General features: G+C 37.1%; 1 protein-coding gene across 3 annotated transcripts in view; it reads right to left on the reverse strand.

The window, feature by feature from the left end:
• The window catches only part of ARHGAP8 (Rho GTPase activating protein 8), a 54,598-nt gene that overhangs the window by 28,454 nt on the left and 6,286 nt on the right, over window positions 1-19,858 (reverse strand). The window contains exons 2-7 of one of the 3 annotated variants that reach the window (XM_083859335.1): window positions 16,540-16,622; window positions 15,185-15,296; window positions 11,935-12,072; window positions 5,775-5,862; window positions 3,199-3,330; window positions 822-908 (exon numbers count right to left, since the gene is read on the reverse strand). In XM_083859335.1, the coding sequence (XP_083715461.1) occupies window positions 822-908; window positions 3,199-3,330; window positions 5,775-5,862; window positions 11,935-12,072; window positions 15,185-15,221 (482 nt within the window). In that variant the 5' untranslated portion in view covers window positions 15,222-15,296; window positions 16,540-16,622. Of the gene's footprint in view, window positions 1-821; window positions 909-3,198; window positions 3,331-5,774; window positions 5,863-5,960; window positions 6,008-11,934; window positions 12,073-15,184; window positions 15,297-16,539; window positions 16,623-19,858 lie in introns of those variants that run through there. The other 2 variants (XM_083859334.1, XM_083859336.1) reach the window with 2 other exon arrangements.

The raw sequence follows: 19,858 nt of genomic DNA on the forward strand, positions 1-19,858 counted from the left end.
AAGTTAAAATTTCCCTTTTCTACTTTATCAGCTTTTTAGCACTCAGCACCTGAACTGATTGCAAGTTTCTCTAGTGGAAATTTTTGTCTGGCTCATTCTGGCTTCTCAAGATAAGCTGTTTCCACCCTGCAGCCCCAAGAATATTCATAATATGATTTGAAAAACATCAAAATTTCTTTGAACGTGACAGAAGTTGTGAAGCAGAAGCTCAGCAAGCCCCACCATTCTTGCCCTTAGCACTGTCTGCCCATTGCTGGTGGTTCCTTGGAGGTAGCACCAATTTTTACCATGCAAAAGAAAAGAATACCCAGTAAAACACATCATCTTTACCATTATATCCTCCTTTTCAAACTCCTATGGGCACTTCAGGGATTATCCATTAACTTTGGGAACATAAGTAGTGTCAGTCCTATTCATCCCAACACTTCTGATCAGCCCAAAGGTTGATCTTTCATCATCCACTTTACTGCACCACCCAGTAATTCCAGCCATGCACACAGTTCCATTCCCCTAAGTGCTGTCAAACACAACAAAAAAGTCATTCATAGTCCACAGAATAACCATGCTTTAAAAGCTATATTTACTTTAACATACCAGTAAAACTACTAGGAATTGAAGCTCCCTTTTCTTAGAGAGAAAAGAACTCTACCCTATTCATTTCCAAGCTTAAGCTCACCTTACTTGTTAGTTCAAGAGTTTAAATGGGTACTGGGCTGTTACCTGACATATTTTTATTTCAAGCCTTTTTAAAAGCAACTTATTAGAGAACAAACCATCCTTGAACTAAATGGGAATAATGTGTTCAATGAACAGCCAAGTACCTTATAAGAGGTTTAAAGATATTCCAGAGGATTTTTATGAAGTTGGTTGGATGGACAACATAGAGTGCTTTGAGGTTTTTCTTATACCTAGGAAAAGAAAATGAAATTGTTAGAAAAACGTTAAATGCTGGAGATGGTAGAACTGAATAGCTACAATTGAATGGCAAGTTATTATTACAGGCATATTACACAGTATTCTTTTCGAGTACATGAAAAAGACCTAATTCAGAAGAAATTGAATGTAAAATGAAAAAAAAACACCACCCAATCAAACAAACAAAAGTCAATTTTAAAAAGTGGTCAGTTTTGACAATAGGCCAAATTAACTATTATGTTCCTAACCAGTGTCTGCTGTCTCACAGATTTAATATCAGGGAGACAGAAGAGAAATAAGGCAATTTGAAAAAAATACTGATAGGAGAATGAAGGATCTATAAAGAAACCTTTGATTAAAAGCATTACTTTTTTCATATCCTTTTCTTTTCTGCTTGCAGGACTTTCATGTTGGGAAAAAATGTAACATTTTCAGATACAGGATTTATACCTAATTCTTTAATTTTACCACTATTTTTGTCCTGCTTTGCTGGTAAATTACTAAAGGTGAAGCCAACTTCTAGTCATTTGATAATGCACTGTCCCTTTTGTATGAAACAAAACCTTCCTTCATAATTGCTTTGCTTGATTCTACAGTGCCATTTCATGATATCTAAACAATAGATTCTAGTTGGCTGAAACTGAAATGGAAACCAGGTGGCACAAAAAGACTCTTCTTTTATTCAATAGTATTGCAAAATGGAATTGAGAGATGTGTATTGGAATATCCTGCATTTATATATAGTGTTTTGCTTATTACTTTGCCAAGTTTTCTTCCCAGAAGGGACAAGGATCAGGGAAAAATATGATCATGGACTCTTAAGAAAAATCTTCTTGTGATGGGTTATGCTGAGAGGGGGAAAAGGGAATCAGGAAGCTCAGGAATTACATGAATTTTTCCTTTTGGGTTTTAATTGGGCTCGTACACTTGTGAATGAAACAGGCACTGTGTGTGTTCACAAAGCCACTGCCACACACAAACAAACAACTTATCCCTGTGCAACTGGCACTACTGTACCTAAGAGCCCAAAATCTACAATAAAAACTAACAAAACACCTGAGTGTTTTACTAACGTTTCTATTTTAACTTTGTTTTGCACCTTGAAGTTTATGTTCTTCAGTTTCCCAGATTACAATGTCCAAAAGACTTTACTGAGCCTCTGCTGCGAACCTTCAAAGCAAGATCTATTCTTTTGAAACTACTTCTATTCAACATTTGCTTTCATAATGCTGGCTAATTACTTTCGTCCTTTGTACTCTCATCTGTCCTCCCTTTCCTTTGACCCCAGAAGTCTGAAAAGGGAAAATTTTGTATTGTTTTGGGGTTTTTTTCCCCCCTTTGGTTTGTACAGTCCCCCATACATGCTGGGCTGGGAATTTCGCTTTGAGTTGTCAATGACAGTGTGCCAAGAAGTTCCAGCTGTTAATAAAATGACAGGTTCTGACTAGTGACCTGAGCCTCTGTGTTCCATTCATTTTCTGGGTCAGGGTGGGGGAATAGAGACAGATTTTTGGAATAAATGAGAGTCTCACCATGCACTTGTAAGCAACAAAAAAAAAGCCAACAAAAAAGACACTGGTTTTGCGCTGCTTCTCCCCATTTACACAACTCTAAATTCAGCTTAAGAATCTCCCAAAAGGAGAACAGTGCAATACTTTGTTCTGGAATTGTCAGTGCGTGTCAAAACCCAGTATTGCTGTCCAGACCTCTTGTCAAAGACAAAATATAACAGACCTTTGCCTTTCCTCTCCTTTTCCCAGTCCTAGAAAGAACAGTTACATTGTACTACCCATATTCAGTTGTTAACTTCCCGAGGCCAATTTACAAACAAGTTACAAGGTCCAGAGTAAAAAAGGTCCAAAGTAAAAAAGGTCCAGAGTCTTTACAAGTAAAAGACTGAGTTCAGTAGAGACTGGCTGCTCCATTGGCAACTTCACACTTTCAGGGAACAAACATCACAATTCTGGTCTCCACTATTAAAATGCAATTTATCCAAGAGCTTTGGCCTCAACTACACCGTAAACCAACTACTCCACGAAGTCCTGAACTGTAGCCACCAGTACTCCAAAGCTCCAACCATAGATCTTGGTTTTGTCCCCATGGCTTTTCATACCTTTGGAGAACCAACAGCACTGACATCATTATAAGAATTTGCAATGGCAAAGTGAGCTCAGTTAATTGTGGGTGGATCAGGACAGATCCACCTAGCTTCCTCCATGGAAGTTAGTTATAGACATGACACGATCTTTTATAGAGAGCAAATCAAGCCTTTCAGAGACTTACTTCCTGTCAAATTCCTTGTAGGCTGTTTGTAACCATTTCAGAGATGGTTTATTCAGACTCTTCAGGCCGTAGTGGAAGTACACAACTGTATAATCATTCTCTACATACTGGTCCAGAGTGTACTTTAAGTACCTGAGGAGAAAGACAACATTTTGGTTTTAAGATAGTTTACTGTATGAGATTTTTGAAGCAGTAACTGGGAAAGAAAATGCACTATTTTTGCACAGAATGCTAATGACTGCAAATTCATGTTTGCTTCAAAATATTTATATAAGAAGTTTGTTTTGTTCTAGTGGCAAATAACCCCACATTATTGCAATGCCTGAAATTTTAAAGAAAATATTTAGTTACAAAAACTATAGTGCTCATGAATCACTTAAAATGAAGGCAATATGGGACTGTGTTTGCCAAGAAATGTTTTAAGAGATGCATTTTAACTAAAAGCATCTTTTATTTTGCTTTTCTCAGCCTTTGTAATGTCTTCCCTTTTAGACAAGCAAATAATGTCATTTTACATTTTCAAAACAATAAAGAATATGTTTTGGGCTTTCCTCTCAATTTAAAAGTTTCTAAATCTTTGAAAAATCCATTACCCCTAGTTAAACTGCTCTTCTTGAATATATTTGTCTTTCCCTTGTTTGCATTGTGAGGACTGAGTTTGTACACCATTTCCCTTAAATTTAATTTAAATCCCTTAAAATGAATTTAAAGAACTGCACTATGTATCCCATCTTGAAACAGTACTGCATGTTTTATAAGCAGATTGCTGTGTGTTCATTCTTTTACAGTACATTTTAAGATTATTTTCATTCCCTTTCTTCTACAATTGAGAACATAGGATGGCCTATTACACAGCTCAATGACTCAAATAAAGCAATGATGGAGCAGTGCAATCTAGCCTCATTTCTTGCTGTGTCAGATTTCAAATTTCTCATGCTATTCTCAATGCTGTCTTCTTATTCTGCAACAGCCCCGACTATTGCTGTTAATTGTATGTGAGTGATTTTTCACTCAATAAAGCAGATAGTTCCATGTGCCATTTACTGGGCTGTGACTATCTGCAAGTGTGAAGAACACTTTGACTATCTCCCTGTGCATAGAAAAGCTCTTCACTTCTCACCCTGCACTCCCACAGTCTCATTTATCTTGTTCCCTCAGCATACTGTAAATCTTAGACTGCAAGTATCTTGTGAAAAGGATTGCCACTGCAATTAATACAATGCTGTTTTGATCCCTGATTTAGGTATTTGTGGTATTTTAATAGAAGAAGTAGTAGTGACAGTCAGTCAAGAATTTGAGAGTTTGAAACTAAAATATATCTAAAGAGATATTGTTACAGAGTGCCTTGTGTTTGATTTTGCAGCATGTAAATTCCTTGTTACATTGCACCCAGAAAACATGTATTTTTAAAAATAACAGAGTGTTTTGGGGGCATATAATAACTGGTATTTTTCTACAGTCAATTACCTGTTCCAAGACTGTAACAAAATTGCAGGGACATTACAACAGCTTTACCAAATCAATTCTTTAAGTGACTTCATCAGAAAATACCTAGTAATCAGGGCCCACTCTTTTCCTGCAGCTTTTTCTCAGAATTCAATATCTGAATCTAATTACCTAAAACCAGATCACTTGATAGCTATATTGCTACCTTCACATTCATCACTTGCCTTCGGTTCTCTCTTAGGACAGATTTTCCAAGTGAACTTGATGTGGTCTAAGATACAGCAAAATGTGCTGTGAAGAGCATAAAAAATAAAGCAACACACTCTCAAAATAATTTCTTAAGTAACGTGTCTTTTAATCCCTCTCCAATTCTGAGAATTTGAAACAACATCATTTTCGTCCTTTTCAGTGGTGGTGTTTGAAAGGTGCTTGAGCATTTTAACAATGGAGGCTGTACAAGAACTCCAAATAGGTTTAAATGCTTAATAAGGACAGGACTCTCAGGACAAAACAGAACTTGCAGTGACAAACTACAAGGCAGAAACATGTTCTGGTACCTTGCTGCAGGAAGTTTAAAGGGAACAATGTTGTTAATTTACATATTTGCACCCCTTTTAACACAAAAACCCTGAAATTATATGCATATGAAAATGTTAAGCATAATGTACTGAACGTAATGCAGGTAATTTTATGAAACAGAAACCCCACTAAGATGCAAATAACTAAACAACACTCTTCCTGAGTGATTTAGGTAAAGTATAGCAAATTAAAGCAAATACAGCTATTCATGAGAACATATGTACACAGCACTAAATTACTAGAATTGCTCTTTCATTGGACCACATCATGAATTATTCCTTTTAAACACAATAAGAATTTGTCAATAAAATCAAGACAGCAAGTACACAGTGAATTGCTTCTTCTAGTACAGACTCCAGGTGAGTTAACCAGCAGTTAAATCCACTTCTCATTCACGTAATATTAACACTAGTAGGTCTTGCATCCTTTTTTCATTTCACTCCTTGCCTATTGCTTCTCCTCCCTGAAAGCTCATTCCCCTGGAAGCAAGCTAACAGAAGTTCTTATATAAAGTGTGAAGTAGTCCATGCAGGAGATTAAAAGCAACTTACTCAAGCAACCTCGTGTGATTGAGCTGGTAGGACGGGGGCATGCGGCAGCAACTGAAGGTAATCACCTTCCTTCCAGAATTGTCTTCACCTGGTAAACAAAACAGTTAGTAAAGACAATATTCGGGTACCTATGGGGACCTCAGGTATCTGAAAGAATGGCATGGATCTTCTGATATTTGGGGCTACCTCTATCTCCTATTATACCCTGTGAAATTTCACTGCCCCGTCACAGGTTACCTGCAGAAAGCTGGGCAAAGCTCAGAAGGTCATATGCAAATGGTGGTGGCGCTGCTCAGCTCCAGACAGGGAACACTTAGGTCCCCCTGGAGCATTCAGCTGTGGAAGAAAACAGGCCTGCTTTCCCTAGTAGTCTTGGAAACAACATGTTTTCAAGCTCCTCATGCTTTATTTTTGGAATTGATTAGAATAGAAGCATTTTGGGCATCTGCTCTGTCACACATGTAAGCTGGATGGTGTTAACCAATTAAGCTTTCTTAGATACTCTCTTTGAGAAGCACTGCTACACTGAGATCACATTAAAACACAACAAACAAGGCATACAAGAACGATTTGCCTGACCTAAAGATGTGTAGGTTTACATCCCTTAGTCCTTCTGATAAAGCACATATTGCTGCACTCAACTTCATTTGCTCTTTGACTCACGACAGCTTCACCCACACTGCACAGACAAGGCTGGTGTTTGTGCCATGCCCATCACACAGCCAAGTTCCACTGTATGGAAAGCCAAACAGAGGTTATGTCATGCTCATGGTAAAGGTCAGTTGGCACTGAAGACAGTGAACTGTTAAGATTTTAAGTTATGTCTACATGAAGGACACCATTCCTTTTAAAGCAATACAGAAACATTCCAGAAAACAGACTGAATTAATCACATTTGATACATTCTTGGTCTAATTGCCATGTTCTAACTAAAGGATATTTAATATCTTGCTTCTATTACTACTGAAACATCAAAGTTTGACTTTGAAGACAAGAAAGTCAAGAAATAGGGTTATTATTTATAATTCTGTTATTCCCCTTTCACCCCCAATTAAGTAGCTGTAATAAATAAACAAATAAAAAAGGGAAGTTAAACTGCAACAGAATCAACTAATGAATACATAAAATCATACGAGCATTTTTATGCAACTAGGTAGAACAGCTTCAGACATGTTAAACCATGCTAACTTATACCATCAAACTACTTGATCTGCACAAACAAAACATTTCCAGCATTGCAAACACATGTTTTCCATCATTCAGCTCAGGAAGAGGTGGTTGTCCTCACCTGACATATTTCACTCTAAAAGAAAAATCCTTTATTATCCTTGTGCAGTTCAACAGTCATGATAGGACAGCATCTATTTAAACCCATTCCATCTTAGGTGCCAAAAGAGGAAAAGAGAGGGAAGAGACGAGAGTAGCAATTACTTTTCACATATGGACATGGACTAGGAGACATCTGCTGCATTATCTATTCCAATTCTGTGTCATTACAAGGACGTGCACCAGATAATCCTTCCACTGATTGGTCAAGCTTTATCTTAAAAACCAGTTAGGGTTTTTCTGTTTCATGCTCCTCCTGCTTACTGATCTGACAACTAGCAACCCATTTTCTCAATTCCAGTCCGAAAGCCATTTTCAATTTGTACAAATTTGTTCTTGTGACAACACTTCTCAGCTGAAGCAGTGCTTCTCCTTCAGCACTATTTATCATCCCAAAGGACTCCAGGCAACAACCACATTCCCTCCCAGCCCATGCTCTACTGCTTGTACACAGGTCACACCTCTCTCTCCCCTGACATTGATGTTCTCTATTCTGATCCAACCTGAACATGTCTTTACCTAGTGACAAGAATTATATGGTAAATTTCAGATGAAGATCACACAGGCAACTTAAAAAGCTTTCCTAATGAATATCCACATTATTGTCTTTACTGAGAAAAAGCAATGAAATAATAATTTAGCTTGACAGCTACACCTGGATTATCTTTGATAGCCACCCCACTCTTATTTCACAGAAGATCACTTCTTTCTTTTTTTAAAGTTTAAAAACCTAAGAAACTTCTCCTATTTGCTTTAACATCCTCTAAAGATCTATCTCAGCTTGAATTTTGGTACTTATTACTCCAGTCCTATAGTTTTATACAAAATAAAGATTTCTCTGCTGGCTGACTCTTCTCTCCTCTTCTTTTTTTTTGGTTGGCTACTTATTTTTATTATCTTCCTCAAAGGGTTTTTTTTCCATACCACAAGGCCTGATGTTTCTTCCCACATTGAAAACAAATTCTGACTCCTGGGTTAAGTAAGGAGCTTGAGCACCACTAAAGAGCATGCAACATCACAATTATATGTACCCAGGTATGCCTTCCTAAAAAAGAATGACTATAAGCAAACTTTCAGGAAGAATTCCCACATGAGGAACCTGCTTAATCCCCTCAGAAAGCCAAGATACCTCATCAAAGACTTCTCCATGAGCAGTTTTTTCTCTTAAACTTTGTATAAGGAAAATACTTTGCAATAAGACATATTTTTTGGATCAGATGAAAGCAAAGAGACAGCTTGGTTTCCAATGTAATTAATTATTTACATTTCATGTGTTCTCTTCTTAAGGTATGGAAGGTAAGTTGAAATGAGGATGAGTTAAAGCCATTCCTGAAGTCAGCCTGTCTAATGTCCCTACAGCTCTGTCTGGCTGAGTCTCAGGACTAGTTTGAAAAGGGGCACTGAACATCAAAACCACTTTCAGTAATGCAAAACCAACTATTTTGATAATTCACAGAAAGCATAAAAGAAAATCTAAGGAAAGCAAAGAAACAACAGAATAGTCAAATAGAAATGGAATATAATTTAAATGGACTTGGTAAAGGGGAAATAGCCCAGGCTTTTCTGTTACATGAGGTCTATTCAGGTGTAGAATGATCTAGGATACACAAACCTAAAATAAATTCACATTCACATCTGAATTTGGGGCTTTAAGTCATCATATATTTTAGCAATTCTTTTTGCTCAAGAAATGATGTTTAAAGGAGATGCATTATATTTTTTCAAGGTCAGCAAGAAAGCATGTCCATATATTTTGATATCATTAACTCAGTTTTGTCTTAAAAAAAGATGCTATAACTTACAGTCTGATGTTTAAAGAGAGAAATGAAGTAAATAAGAATTTATTTCCTTTCACATTCTGAGAAAAACACATGCAGAACTTGGAAAATCCAAATTTAACTTTTCCCTGAAGGATTTGAACCAAAGTTTCTATCACTCAGTTAAGTTTCCTCTTCACCAGAGCAGGAAATGTTTTCCATAGATAACAGGCTTTACCTTGGAGCTTCTCTTGTAGCTACTAAGAGGAACACATGAAGACACCCAAATTATTTGGACATGCTTTGCAAAGTGCAAAGCCCACATTAAAATCTGTTCTTGTGCTACAGATAGGTCAGGAACCAGAGCCTTCAGCTTCCTTTGTGACATGTGCCCAGGTCTTGGGTATCTCTAGTTGATTTATTGCTTTTTACCCAAAAGGGTACTCATGGAATAAAGTCAGAAATACTGGTGTCAGGAATATACTTTGGAAATTCAAAAATTAAACAAAGTAAACCTTTAAAGAAGAATTTAAAAAAAATCTTTAAACACAGTCCTTTCCTGTGACACTGCAATCTACAGACTACAGATCTGCTCCTGAAGGTATTGCAAGAAGTAGCAAAGCTGTCTCTGATATGACTGAAAATTATTAGAACTTGTGCCTCAGGCTAATTAGATCATTCACTACAATTTCTCCATACACGTTAAAAGACCTAAATTACAAACTTACTTTGCACTGGTTCAAAATCAAAAAGGGGCATAAAATCAACTAGACTTTGAAAAAAATTATGGACAGTCTCTACGAAGACCTGGATATCTGAAATATTTAAATTTAAATAGGAAAGCAAGAAAAGGCTAAGGAGGAAAATGAAGATTTAAAATAATCATGGACTTGGATTCCATTAAAATTTCTATTTAATGCATAAAAGAATGTCACTAGCAGCTTATAAAAACACAAGCAGTAAAAACAGACTCCTACAAAATAAGCACATATTCAAAACAAGGAACTGCAAAAAGTTGTCTGCAATTATAATATAGAAGCTAACCACAGAAAATAGGGAAGTTTGATGAATCTGGTATGCTTATATGTCCCCTCCTTTTTGCCACAAAGTAAAATAATCCTGAGTTTGCTTTCAGGCAAAGAGATTGAAACTTCTCCCCCAAAACAGAAATAAAAAGAACCAGCATAATAGCCCTGTTCCATTTACATATGCTTAGAATTGTCAGCTGCACATTGGCATTCATGACATAACTAAGTCTAATCAAGTTTATATCTTTTTTAAATGTTCTCTTTCTTTTTAAAATTATATTTTCATACTGTATGAATACAACTCAAAAGATCTCCTTTGCATATAAGTCAAAGCTATTGTTAGGGAAATTAGGTATAAGTAATTTTAATTTATGAAGAGCAAGAAGGAATTCTAGTGTGGGTTTGGTCTTTTTTTAAATAACTGTTGGAAACTATATGCCTGTAAAAGATGGATAAATTACTGCAAATATTTTCACCTCAACTCTTTTTTTTCTTCAGTCATATCAAGCAATACATCTCATTGTCTTTCAATCAATGAATAAAAAATGAATGAACAGCTTCCTGAATTGCTTTAACATAGCAATGATTTCAAACACTGAACTCATACTTTGTCTTACTCAAATGTACGAAAGCCATTACAAACTAGGTACAAATAATTTAAAAACTATTTCTTTCCAAAGAGACTGTCATCTTCCAAGAAGAGAAGATTTCTGACGAGCTCATTTTTTCTTTGCTTGAATGTAAATCCTGAAAACAGTCAGACCTGACTCCATATCAATTAACAGTGGGGTAGGGAGGTCCTGACCTTGGAACTGTTTTGGAGGCTGCAGCCACAGGAGTCTGAAGCACAACACTGGCTTGTGCTTTGCATTCTAATTGTCCAGCAGACTGGCAAACCCTCATCAAGTGTTCCCGGCTGAAATTGCAGGTAAGATCACTCTTTTCTGGGCTAGAGAATTTTTTTCTTCTACAAAAGACTGCAGTGCTAAGGACAAAACCATCAGAGGTTCAGGCAAGATTTGCACCAGTGAAATTAAACCAGAGGTACACCAAAGGTTTGGACTTAATTATGGGTAAAATCCTCTTCCCATTCTCAGTCAGAAGTCAAATTACCATAGATTTCACTGCCCTAGAGCACTGGTTTTGGTAAAGTTGATGTTTACCTGAGTCATCCTGTTTATGGCTCAATATCAGGAAGGTATTTATGTATTATAACCTGGGTCCATCACCTTCCTGAAAAATCATAACCCAGGCTTATGTACTCAAAATATAAAATATAAAACATGTATGCAATACAACCCAATCTTAGACATCATTAGGACGAAGATTAAATATCACTATTTGTTTCCTATCGTGTTAATTTCCTTAGTTTAGGATTGTGATTATTAATGTTATTTTATCGAGCACATTTATGCCAAAAATAAGCCAAAAGGAAAAAAACATATAGGCAATGCACATTGTAAAGAGGTGCTTTTTTTATATCCTAAATATGGCTGAATGTCTTATAGGTTGCCAGAATATTTTAAAAATAAGTGACTGTAAATATTAAAGGATCCAATATTTAATTATGCTATGTATCCATAACTTCTCTCCAAATCACAAGAGAAATCCAGTTGATAAATGCAGTTAAAATTCATGTCAACTGTTTCCTTTCTGCCTTTTCTTAGTTTTTATATATTTAACCCATATTTCTTTGGCTGCACACCGTTTGCAGGGTAGACAACAAAAAATGATTAAGTGTGGCCGCATAACTCCTTGTTTGGCAAACAAAACAGCTTATCACAAATGAAGTACAGAGGTGTTACAGTCACAGTTAGGCCTTAGATCATACGATATTGTTATAGTTATATTTTAAAGCAATTTAATTTCAAATATTAGGTTCATAATTCATCTACAGATGAGTGCACTAAGTTCACATATTACTAGTCAGCTGTTTTCAGGATGAAAGCTGAAAGCACCAACATGATTGCTATGAATCACCTTGAGTACAGTAAGGAAAAGGTGATAATGTGTGTGGTAAGGTAAAGCCACAGGAGTTCCCAAACATACCCGCCAACTGGATGATGCCATGTCTTGCAACATCATAGTATGGGTGATTGATATTTAGCTCAGGATCCTCTGCTGGTGGAGGCAGAATTGTTCCTTCCTGTTCTGAGTGTGTATCCTCCATTTCATCTTTCTGCAGTTCTAAAGGAGCAAGGAAGAACACACTTCAGTGCTCATGAACAAAGAAAAACTTCTGCCTCTGATACTTTATTGAATGGTTGAATTTTTCACTCAGTTTGACAAAACCACAGGCCTTTATTGATTGCAGTTACAAATCAGCTTCTTGTTCTTTACACTTTCTCTTGTGTGAGAAAAGGAACTCTTCAATACCCATTTCTACCTTCACATACTCCTTAAGGTTAGTATCTCCTGTGATGCTCACAAAACTCCCTGTGACTGGACAGCTGCCATGCTGAGACCCTGCTATTCATGACTGCTGGTGTTGTCTCATCATTTTTTACACTCCTTTAAGCTGTGTGGATCCATCTACATTTTCTTGCCTTTTATTTCAAGGTTGCCCAAACAGAGGAGTTGAAGCTTCAGGTGCTGCCAGCTACTCCATATTGACACTTTATGAGAACATTCCCACAGCACATTCACAGCTTGCATAAAGGCAGCAAACTGCAAATAAGTCTCCACCTCACCTCCCCCAAAATCCACTGTCCCCTTGAAATGCTTTAACCTTCCAAACCTGGAATAGGCAAGGCAGCCAAATGTCCATCCAGTACATACTCCAGCTAGAGGATGAGCAAGGGTGTAAATTTCTGCTCAAAAGCCCAGTAAAATCCCAATGAAATGGGAAGCCTTGTCCCAACTTCAGGAGATTCTGAACTAGATACTACAATTAAAATCTTCTCAATACTGAAAAGAGCAACACAGTGTTGATCAATCTTGTTCCAGGACTTTTCAAGTTTGTTTGTCTGGGTTTTTTCACACACATTTTTTTTCCAGACTGTTGTAAAGTTCAAAAAAAGCTCATGCTAAGTACACATCCAAATGAATAGAATCTGGGATAAGTAATAAAAACTAATACACAAGTGTCTTGGTGGCTTGAGAGAAGACACAGAAAAAGAGAGAAACAAATGTTTTATGGTGTATGTATATTATCTACCTCTTTTTATCCTGCAGGTTTTATTAAGGTAGAATTACCATTTTTATCTATCAGATTGAACACTTGGAAGACTCAGCTGGACATGGTGCTGGGCCATTTTGTCTTAGCTGTGTCTTTGCTAAGAAAGGTGGGACCACATTATCCTTAATGTCCCCTTCCAATTTGGTATTCCATCATTCTGTGATCTATAACATTATTAGTGTCATGTTAAAAAGTACTAGAACATTTTGTCTTCTCATCATCTGCATCTTTCATGTTTCTTGACCAGCATGCAAGGCACACTAGGGGAGAGAAAATAACAATTTCAGCCAGATTTATTTGCCAGTAGCTAGTAACTGTTAGAGAAAAACTCGTATTAAATATTTTGGCATGCTTTCCATTCACAATTTCTCGGTATCTTTCTGTCCTGCAAACAGCCATATGAAGGCTTTATTGTCTCATTTTTAACATGATTTGTACCAAAACCACATTTCACAAGGATGAAAAATGCCACTAGTGGCTGGACTTCTCCAAAACACAATGGAGTCAGCAACATGTGTACTACTTTTAAATTTCCTCATGTCTGAATTCACATAAAAGCCTTTTCAGAAAATAAATCAGCAGTCCTACAGGAAAAAAAAAAAATCTGCCTTTAGAGAGACATCATTAGAGTCCTCTTCATATACACACAAACTTTTGTTATACTATATATCTTGTTAAACTCTGTTTAAACTCCTATTATCTACAAAATGTCTATTTTTCTTTTTTCAAAATCTTATCATATGTAAAAAGCTACACTAACCTTAACTTAGAAAACATTCTTTCACTTTACTGAATGCTTCTTTCCCAAGAGCTGGCAAGAATAATAATACAAACATAATGCAGTAGATAAGATAAATTCCACAATTTTTTCTTCATAAAAATATTTAAGTCTTGTTAAAGCTCAGAACAAGTAAAGTACTATTTTGTTTATTAAGGTTTTTTTTTCTCCTTTTATGTCTGGGTGCTCTACCTAGGCAAGAAAATTTCAGAGAGAAAAGAGAAAAATAAATAGTAGCTACTCATCTGTGGGGATGTGAAGTGGGAGCTGTGTTATTAAAAATGGAGTGTATGTTCAAAAATACAAAAGAAAAAACCTATCTGACTTTGAGACATTCCAAAGATGCAGAGAAGCAAAGTAAATATGCACACCTATTTGTACTGCATGATCTACAGAAATCCCAATATTAACCACACCTGCTGAAAAGCTGGATAGCCCTAACTTAGTGAGATAATTCTTTATATATTATTTTTATTTCTTTTTCCTGTTAGAACAAGGGGAGTGGAGCTCAAATGATTTTTCATAATAGACATCACTAAGAAAGAAGATTCAATGGTTCAAACTGAGTGAGAGCTCAGCTCAATTTTTCTCCTGCATATGACAGAGGAGTTCATTGCTCCACAGGCTGTAGCAGAGGCTCCTCTGTTACTACTCACACCCCAGCGCTGTTTAACCCAGCTTAGCAGACAGTGAGAGGAGCCTGAGCCAGAGCTTGGTAAGATTGAGGATGAAAATTGCTTTCCATGGACTTTGTATCAGTCCCCAGAGGTACAAATGTCAGCTGGCTGCTCCTGGAGGCCATGAAGTGGTGAAATCAGAGCAAAGGGAGGGGAAGGGATGGGGAAAGGGAGGCTGAGATCGAGGCAGGCTGGGCAAGATCTGAAGATCCTGGGCTTCAGCTTCTTCAAAACTCAAGGGGGAAAAAAAAGTAAAGTAATGCAGATATTTCCAAATTATGAGCCCCAAATGCCTTGGTTGACATTGCTCCACACTGTTGACATCATTGGAAATAACATGCAATGCTCTGTACTCATTCCATACTTGTCTCCTTGGAGGGATGGCTCCCATTTGTGCCACAACATGTGATGATGGTGATGTTCCAACAGCCCAAAGCTGCACTAGGAACATCCAGCAGTAATTCACAAAGGCTGCATGCATTAAACTAACCTTCAACTCTAATAGCTTTAATGATGTGTACATCAGTACAGAAGCTGTAACTAATACTGGATTGCTCCAAGAAATATTACAGAATGTGGGCGAAGACTCTCATTTACTGAAGATGCTCTATTAAATCACTTGTAACTCTACACAGATGAAATTTGAAATGTTATAAAAGTATTTACCTATTTCAGCTAATTTCTCGTAGTCGACCTCAGACATGTTTCCCCTCAGGAACAAGTCTGTGCAAACCTTGCAAACAGATCCTTGAAGGACAAAATGATCCTTGGGTCAGCCCTGCAAAAATAAACAAAGGAAGATATCATCACAGTGTGGTACATTTTATGCACACCGCAAATAGGAAAAGAAAACAAAAATGCACCCTGAAAATCCTACTGCCCAGTTGTTGTAGAGGAAAAACCTCATTCACATTTGGTTACCATTTTCTTACTACAAGACTGTTACAAAACTATTTTAAATCTGCAATCTGAAAAAAAAAGGAAAAAAAAAAAGCTAATAATGAATAATAAAGGGTTTGAATAAAGTGACCCCTTTTCATTTTAGGGAGTTGTTACTCAAAGTACTTACGTATTATATACCTTTAATGAAAAATATCAGAATTTCCAACAAATTCACCCCTGAAAAGTACTTAAAACTTATTTTTTTCTTAATGTAGATGATGACATATACACTCTTAACCTCGCACCAGGTCACTTCTCTAGAGCAATTCTAAGTTTTATTACAGGAAACATGTAAAAAAACTAAAAACCAAAACCAAAACCAAACAAACCATTCCTGTGTGTAATTGCTGCTTTTTGTCAAGGCTCTGTGCCTTGCAGAGTACTAAGGAATGCACTCAAAGTTATAATCAGGACCAAAAAACAAGTTTTAGAGTATCTATTTCCCAAGCAGTTGCTTCAAAAAGTAAAATGAGTGCTTCTAATTGCATACTTCCTTTACATTAAAAATCCAGACTCAGGTGTAGAGGTGAGAAAGAAATTCAGCTTTTAGGCCTCTCCTTTGAATTTAGTTTACCCCGTTGGCTTACATCATACAACATGTTAAATAAAAACAAAATGGGCCAAAAAAAGTCCAGACAGTTTGTCTGCTTGCTGCAGGTTCCACCACTTGGAAATTTTTCATAAACTTACCAAATGTTATGTAACAATCTTAGTTGTTCCTTATTGAAAATAATTAGCTCCACTTACAGGAAACTCACTTGAAAAGTCCATACACACAGGGGAAAGTCCCATAAAGTTCAAAAAAGAACATTATTCCATTTTTCACTGAGCAATGATATTCTTAAAAATAAAGCAATTCTGAATCAGATTTGTATCACTATTAAAAACGCACAGTAATTGTTATCTCAATAAGTACTTAATTTTCATTATTGATAGATATTGATATTTAGGTGTTTCTAAGACTAACAGGAACTAGTGTGATAATGTATTTTTCAAGCAGCTAATCTGTAGCAGGTATTGTAGATGATTTAGTCAGCAAGATGGTTTGATCATAAATACCTGGTGTATTATCTGATTACCCGCACCTGTGATGGTCAGGAATAAATGGTACTTAAATATTCACTATGAATGAACAAAGTTTAAAAGTGTTTATGAAGCCGAGCTACAAAATAAGGAAATAAGGATAAAATAAGGATAAAATAAGGATAAAATAAGGAAATCTGACTTTTTCTATCTTACCTGAACATTTTCTCTTTTTTTTCCTAAACAGAATGTTTACATTTTGCAAGAATTCAGGGACTTTGAGAAGTTTTCAAGGGTCTGTGAATTTGTACTTTCAGAACAAGCAAAGCCCACGTTCAATATGTTTATTTGTACTTTCAAAACAAGCAAAGCCCATGTTCAATATATCTGAGCTTCACTGACTTCATCCCAACCAAGTATTTCCAAAAGTTCTTACAAGGAAATGGGGCTTTACATTCCTTCTGAAGTACCTATTTACACCAGGCCTTTCCAGCCTATTGAATTTAAACCATAAATGAAATCATAATTCATAAAATTTAGGCTATACCTTTGACACTAGAATGCCTGTCAGATGATGTGAGTAATGAAGGTCTCAATGAATTTTATTGTAGCAGCTTGGAAAAAAAAAACCAAACAGAGACCACTGCTTCTTCCAGCAGGATCCATCTTTATTAGACACACTCCAGTATTTATGTGTTTCTACTATGGGAAAGTTTAAGGAAAGTCTTGGGAATGGACAGGAGGAAAGACAAAGCAGCCACACCACCAAGAACTCACTGGAGCAGAGTTTCTGCCCCTATCAGCCATTTCCTCCAAAGTGCCACCTCCCAGCGCTCTGGGAAGAAAAGGAAAAAACCTTGACACATTGTGTTTATGGTTCCAGTCATTCCTCTAGGTATGCACCTTTTCCAAAGGAACAGAAAGCCTTATCAAAGTCAAGATAATCAGTGATTTTACACGGGTAACAAGGTCCTTATTTTGTAAGGCTTTACCTATACACAACAAATTTATAGAAGAAGGAAAAAAGCCACCTCCTTCAGCCCCTGCTTGAAGGAAAAACAATAAATATAGTCCTTCAATACATAGCATGGGACAAAACACAATTTCTCCTTCATATTAATTGTTAATGCTATAGTTAGAAGTAGTGGCTCAGTCTAGAGAGAGCAGGTTTAAATCTCCCCTGAAACCTGAAAAACATCTGGCTTTTTAACAGCAAAGTTACTGCACAAGTGAGAACAACTGTGATAGTGTTACAACATTTACAAACGTTTAACACAAAAAGTTAGTGTGAAGCTAGAAATTATTTACTTGGAGTCAAAGAATAAGCAAAGTGGGGACAAAGCCATCTGCCTGGTTTTCAGCTTACTCTTCCCTTGGGGCAACAATTAGAAAGTTTCCAATCAGGAGGCAAACTTAGTGTGGCACCCTCAGAAAGTGATTTCCTGTTGACCGCAGCATTCTCTGCTCCTGGGAGATAACAAAATCTCCTTAACAGTGTTCCATGCCACGTACCACTGTTTCTAGTGAAGTGATTTAGTGCCTTCCCCATCCCCATCCCACCAGAAAAAAAAAAAAAAAAAAAAAAAAAAAAAAAAAAAAAAAAAAAAAAGTCCTGAAAAGACCCAAACTACAAGCCTGTTATTAATAATAGAAATTTGGAAGTATTTTACAAAACATCGCAGACTATGTTCCTCCAGAGGCGAGGTTATTACTTACTGTACATCCCTAAAGGATTATTATTACTTTGGCGGAAATGAAGGCGGGCGCACACAGAACTGCCTGGTAATGAACTCCCATCTCCAGCGAGTCCAAACAAAGGCAAGAGATTCCTCCAACATTTGTCAAGGCACAGGCGTCTTTAATGCCTATTCTCTTTGTTCACTCAGCTGTCAGATATGTTCTCCTTCAAATGTAAATAGTGCGGTTTCTCTTCATTTCCCCCCCCGCCACGATGTTCTTGCCTTTCACTGATATTCTTTGTTACTGGCTTGACACAGCTCACCGTGTAACATCAGTCTGCAATTTACATTTTGATAGGATGAGAATTCAGTGTAAAGCCAGTATCTGCTAAGGGGTATCAGATACAAAACCAGGTAAAGGGCTTTCGGGAGATTATTTTATTATTTATAATACTGCAGGAAATTTGCTACGGAATCCATAAACACAGCGATACATGAGCTGAGTGCATAATGTACTCATGAAAAATGTTTTCAAAACATTCTGCTTGTCTTCCCCTGGGTTGTCTGCCCTAAATAGTATTTTTCCTCAGTGTATTTCCTACCCAATGTCTACCAAACCCCAAATCTGTATTTCTCATTATCAGCTGGTTTCAGCTATTTGACACAGTTTCTTTTCATATTCTTTACCGACCTGCCATTCTTTGCTGGCAATACATTGGTGAAAATCAACAAATAGACACTGAGACTGACAGCGAGAGGCACACACAGAACTCTGGTTCTTTGGGCCTCTCTCTGCTGAAATAATTCGACAACTTGAAAAAAAAACAAACAGAAAACCAAATAATAATGCTGATGCCACACAGGTTGGTAAATTAATATTTAAAATTAAAGGATTATTACTTTGAAAAGTTCAAAGCAAGTTTACTGGGAATTTCCCCCCATAGGTGTTGCCAGGAGACAATAACCGGGTACTCAAGAGGAACAGAAGAGTGGCCACAGCCCAGGGGAGGGATGCAGCTGGACACTCTCTATTTCTACCTGGGGGTTTCTCTGGGAAGAAAAACATACCAGGAGCTGGGGGAAAGGGTCTGAGTGCAGCTCCAGCTCCTTCTTGTGCTCTCAGCTCTGGGAGAGGCTGCAATCCCTGTGGGGACAATTTGCCACCACTGCAGGGTCCCCTCTCCTGCTGCCTTTGTTTTATCCTGAGTGGAGCTTTCTATATCCCATCAGTTTAGGGGGGTTTGAGCCTCTTTTCGTAGAATGATCAGAGAAGGAGCACACAGAAAGGTTAATTCCTCAATGGATTGAGAGACAGCCTTGAAAATTAGAAAGGAAGGAAGACTGTCCCCCTGTCAAGAGCATCTGTACTGTAACCTACCAAATTTTACACTGATCATACAGTGCTGATTTCTCTGAAGGCGATTTTCTACTGGGCTCATCCATTCCATTCCAGCTTTGAAAACAGGCAGTGTTTACTCAGTGATGCTATATATTGTCCTACACTTAGAACCAAAGTTCATGCAGTTAGGACTTTTCAGTGTTTATTCCAAGATCACAGAATCACAGACTGGTGTGGGTTGGAAGGGATCTTAAAGCTCATCTCATCCCACCCCTGCCATGGGTAGGGACACCTTCCACTGGACCAGGCTGCTCCAAGCCCCATCCAACATCTGACCACTTGAAAACTTCCAGAGAT

This window comes from Zosterops lateralis (assembly GCF_965231275.1).
Source record: "Zosterops lateralis genome assembly, chromosome: 4".
In the NCBI taxonomy this organism is placed as follows: Eukaryota; Metazoa; Chordata; class Aves; order Passeriformes; family Zosteropidae; genus Zosterops; species Zosterops lateralis.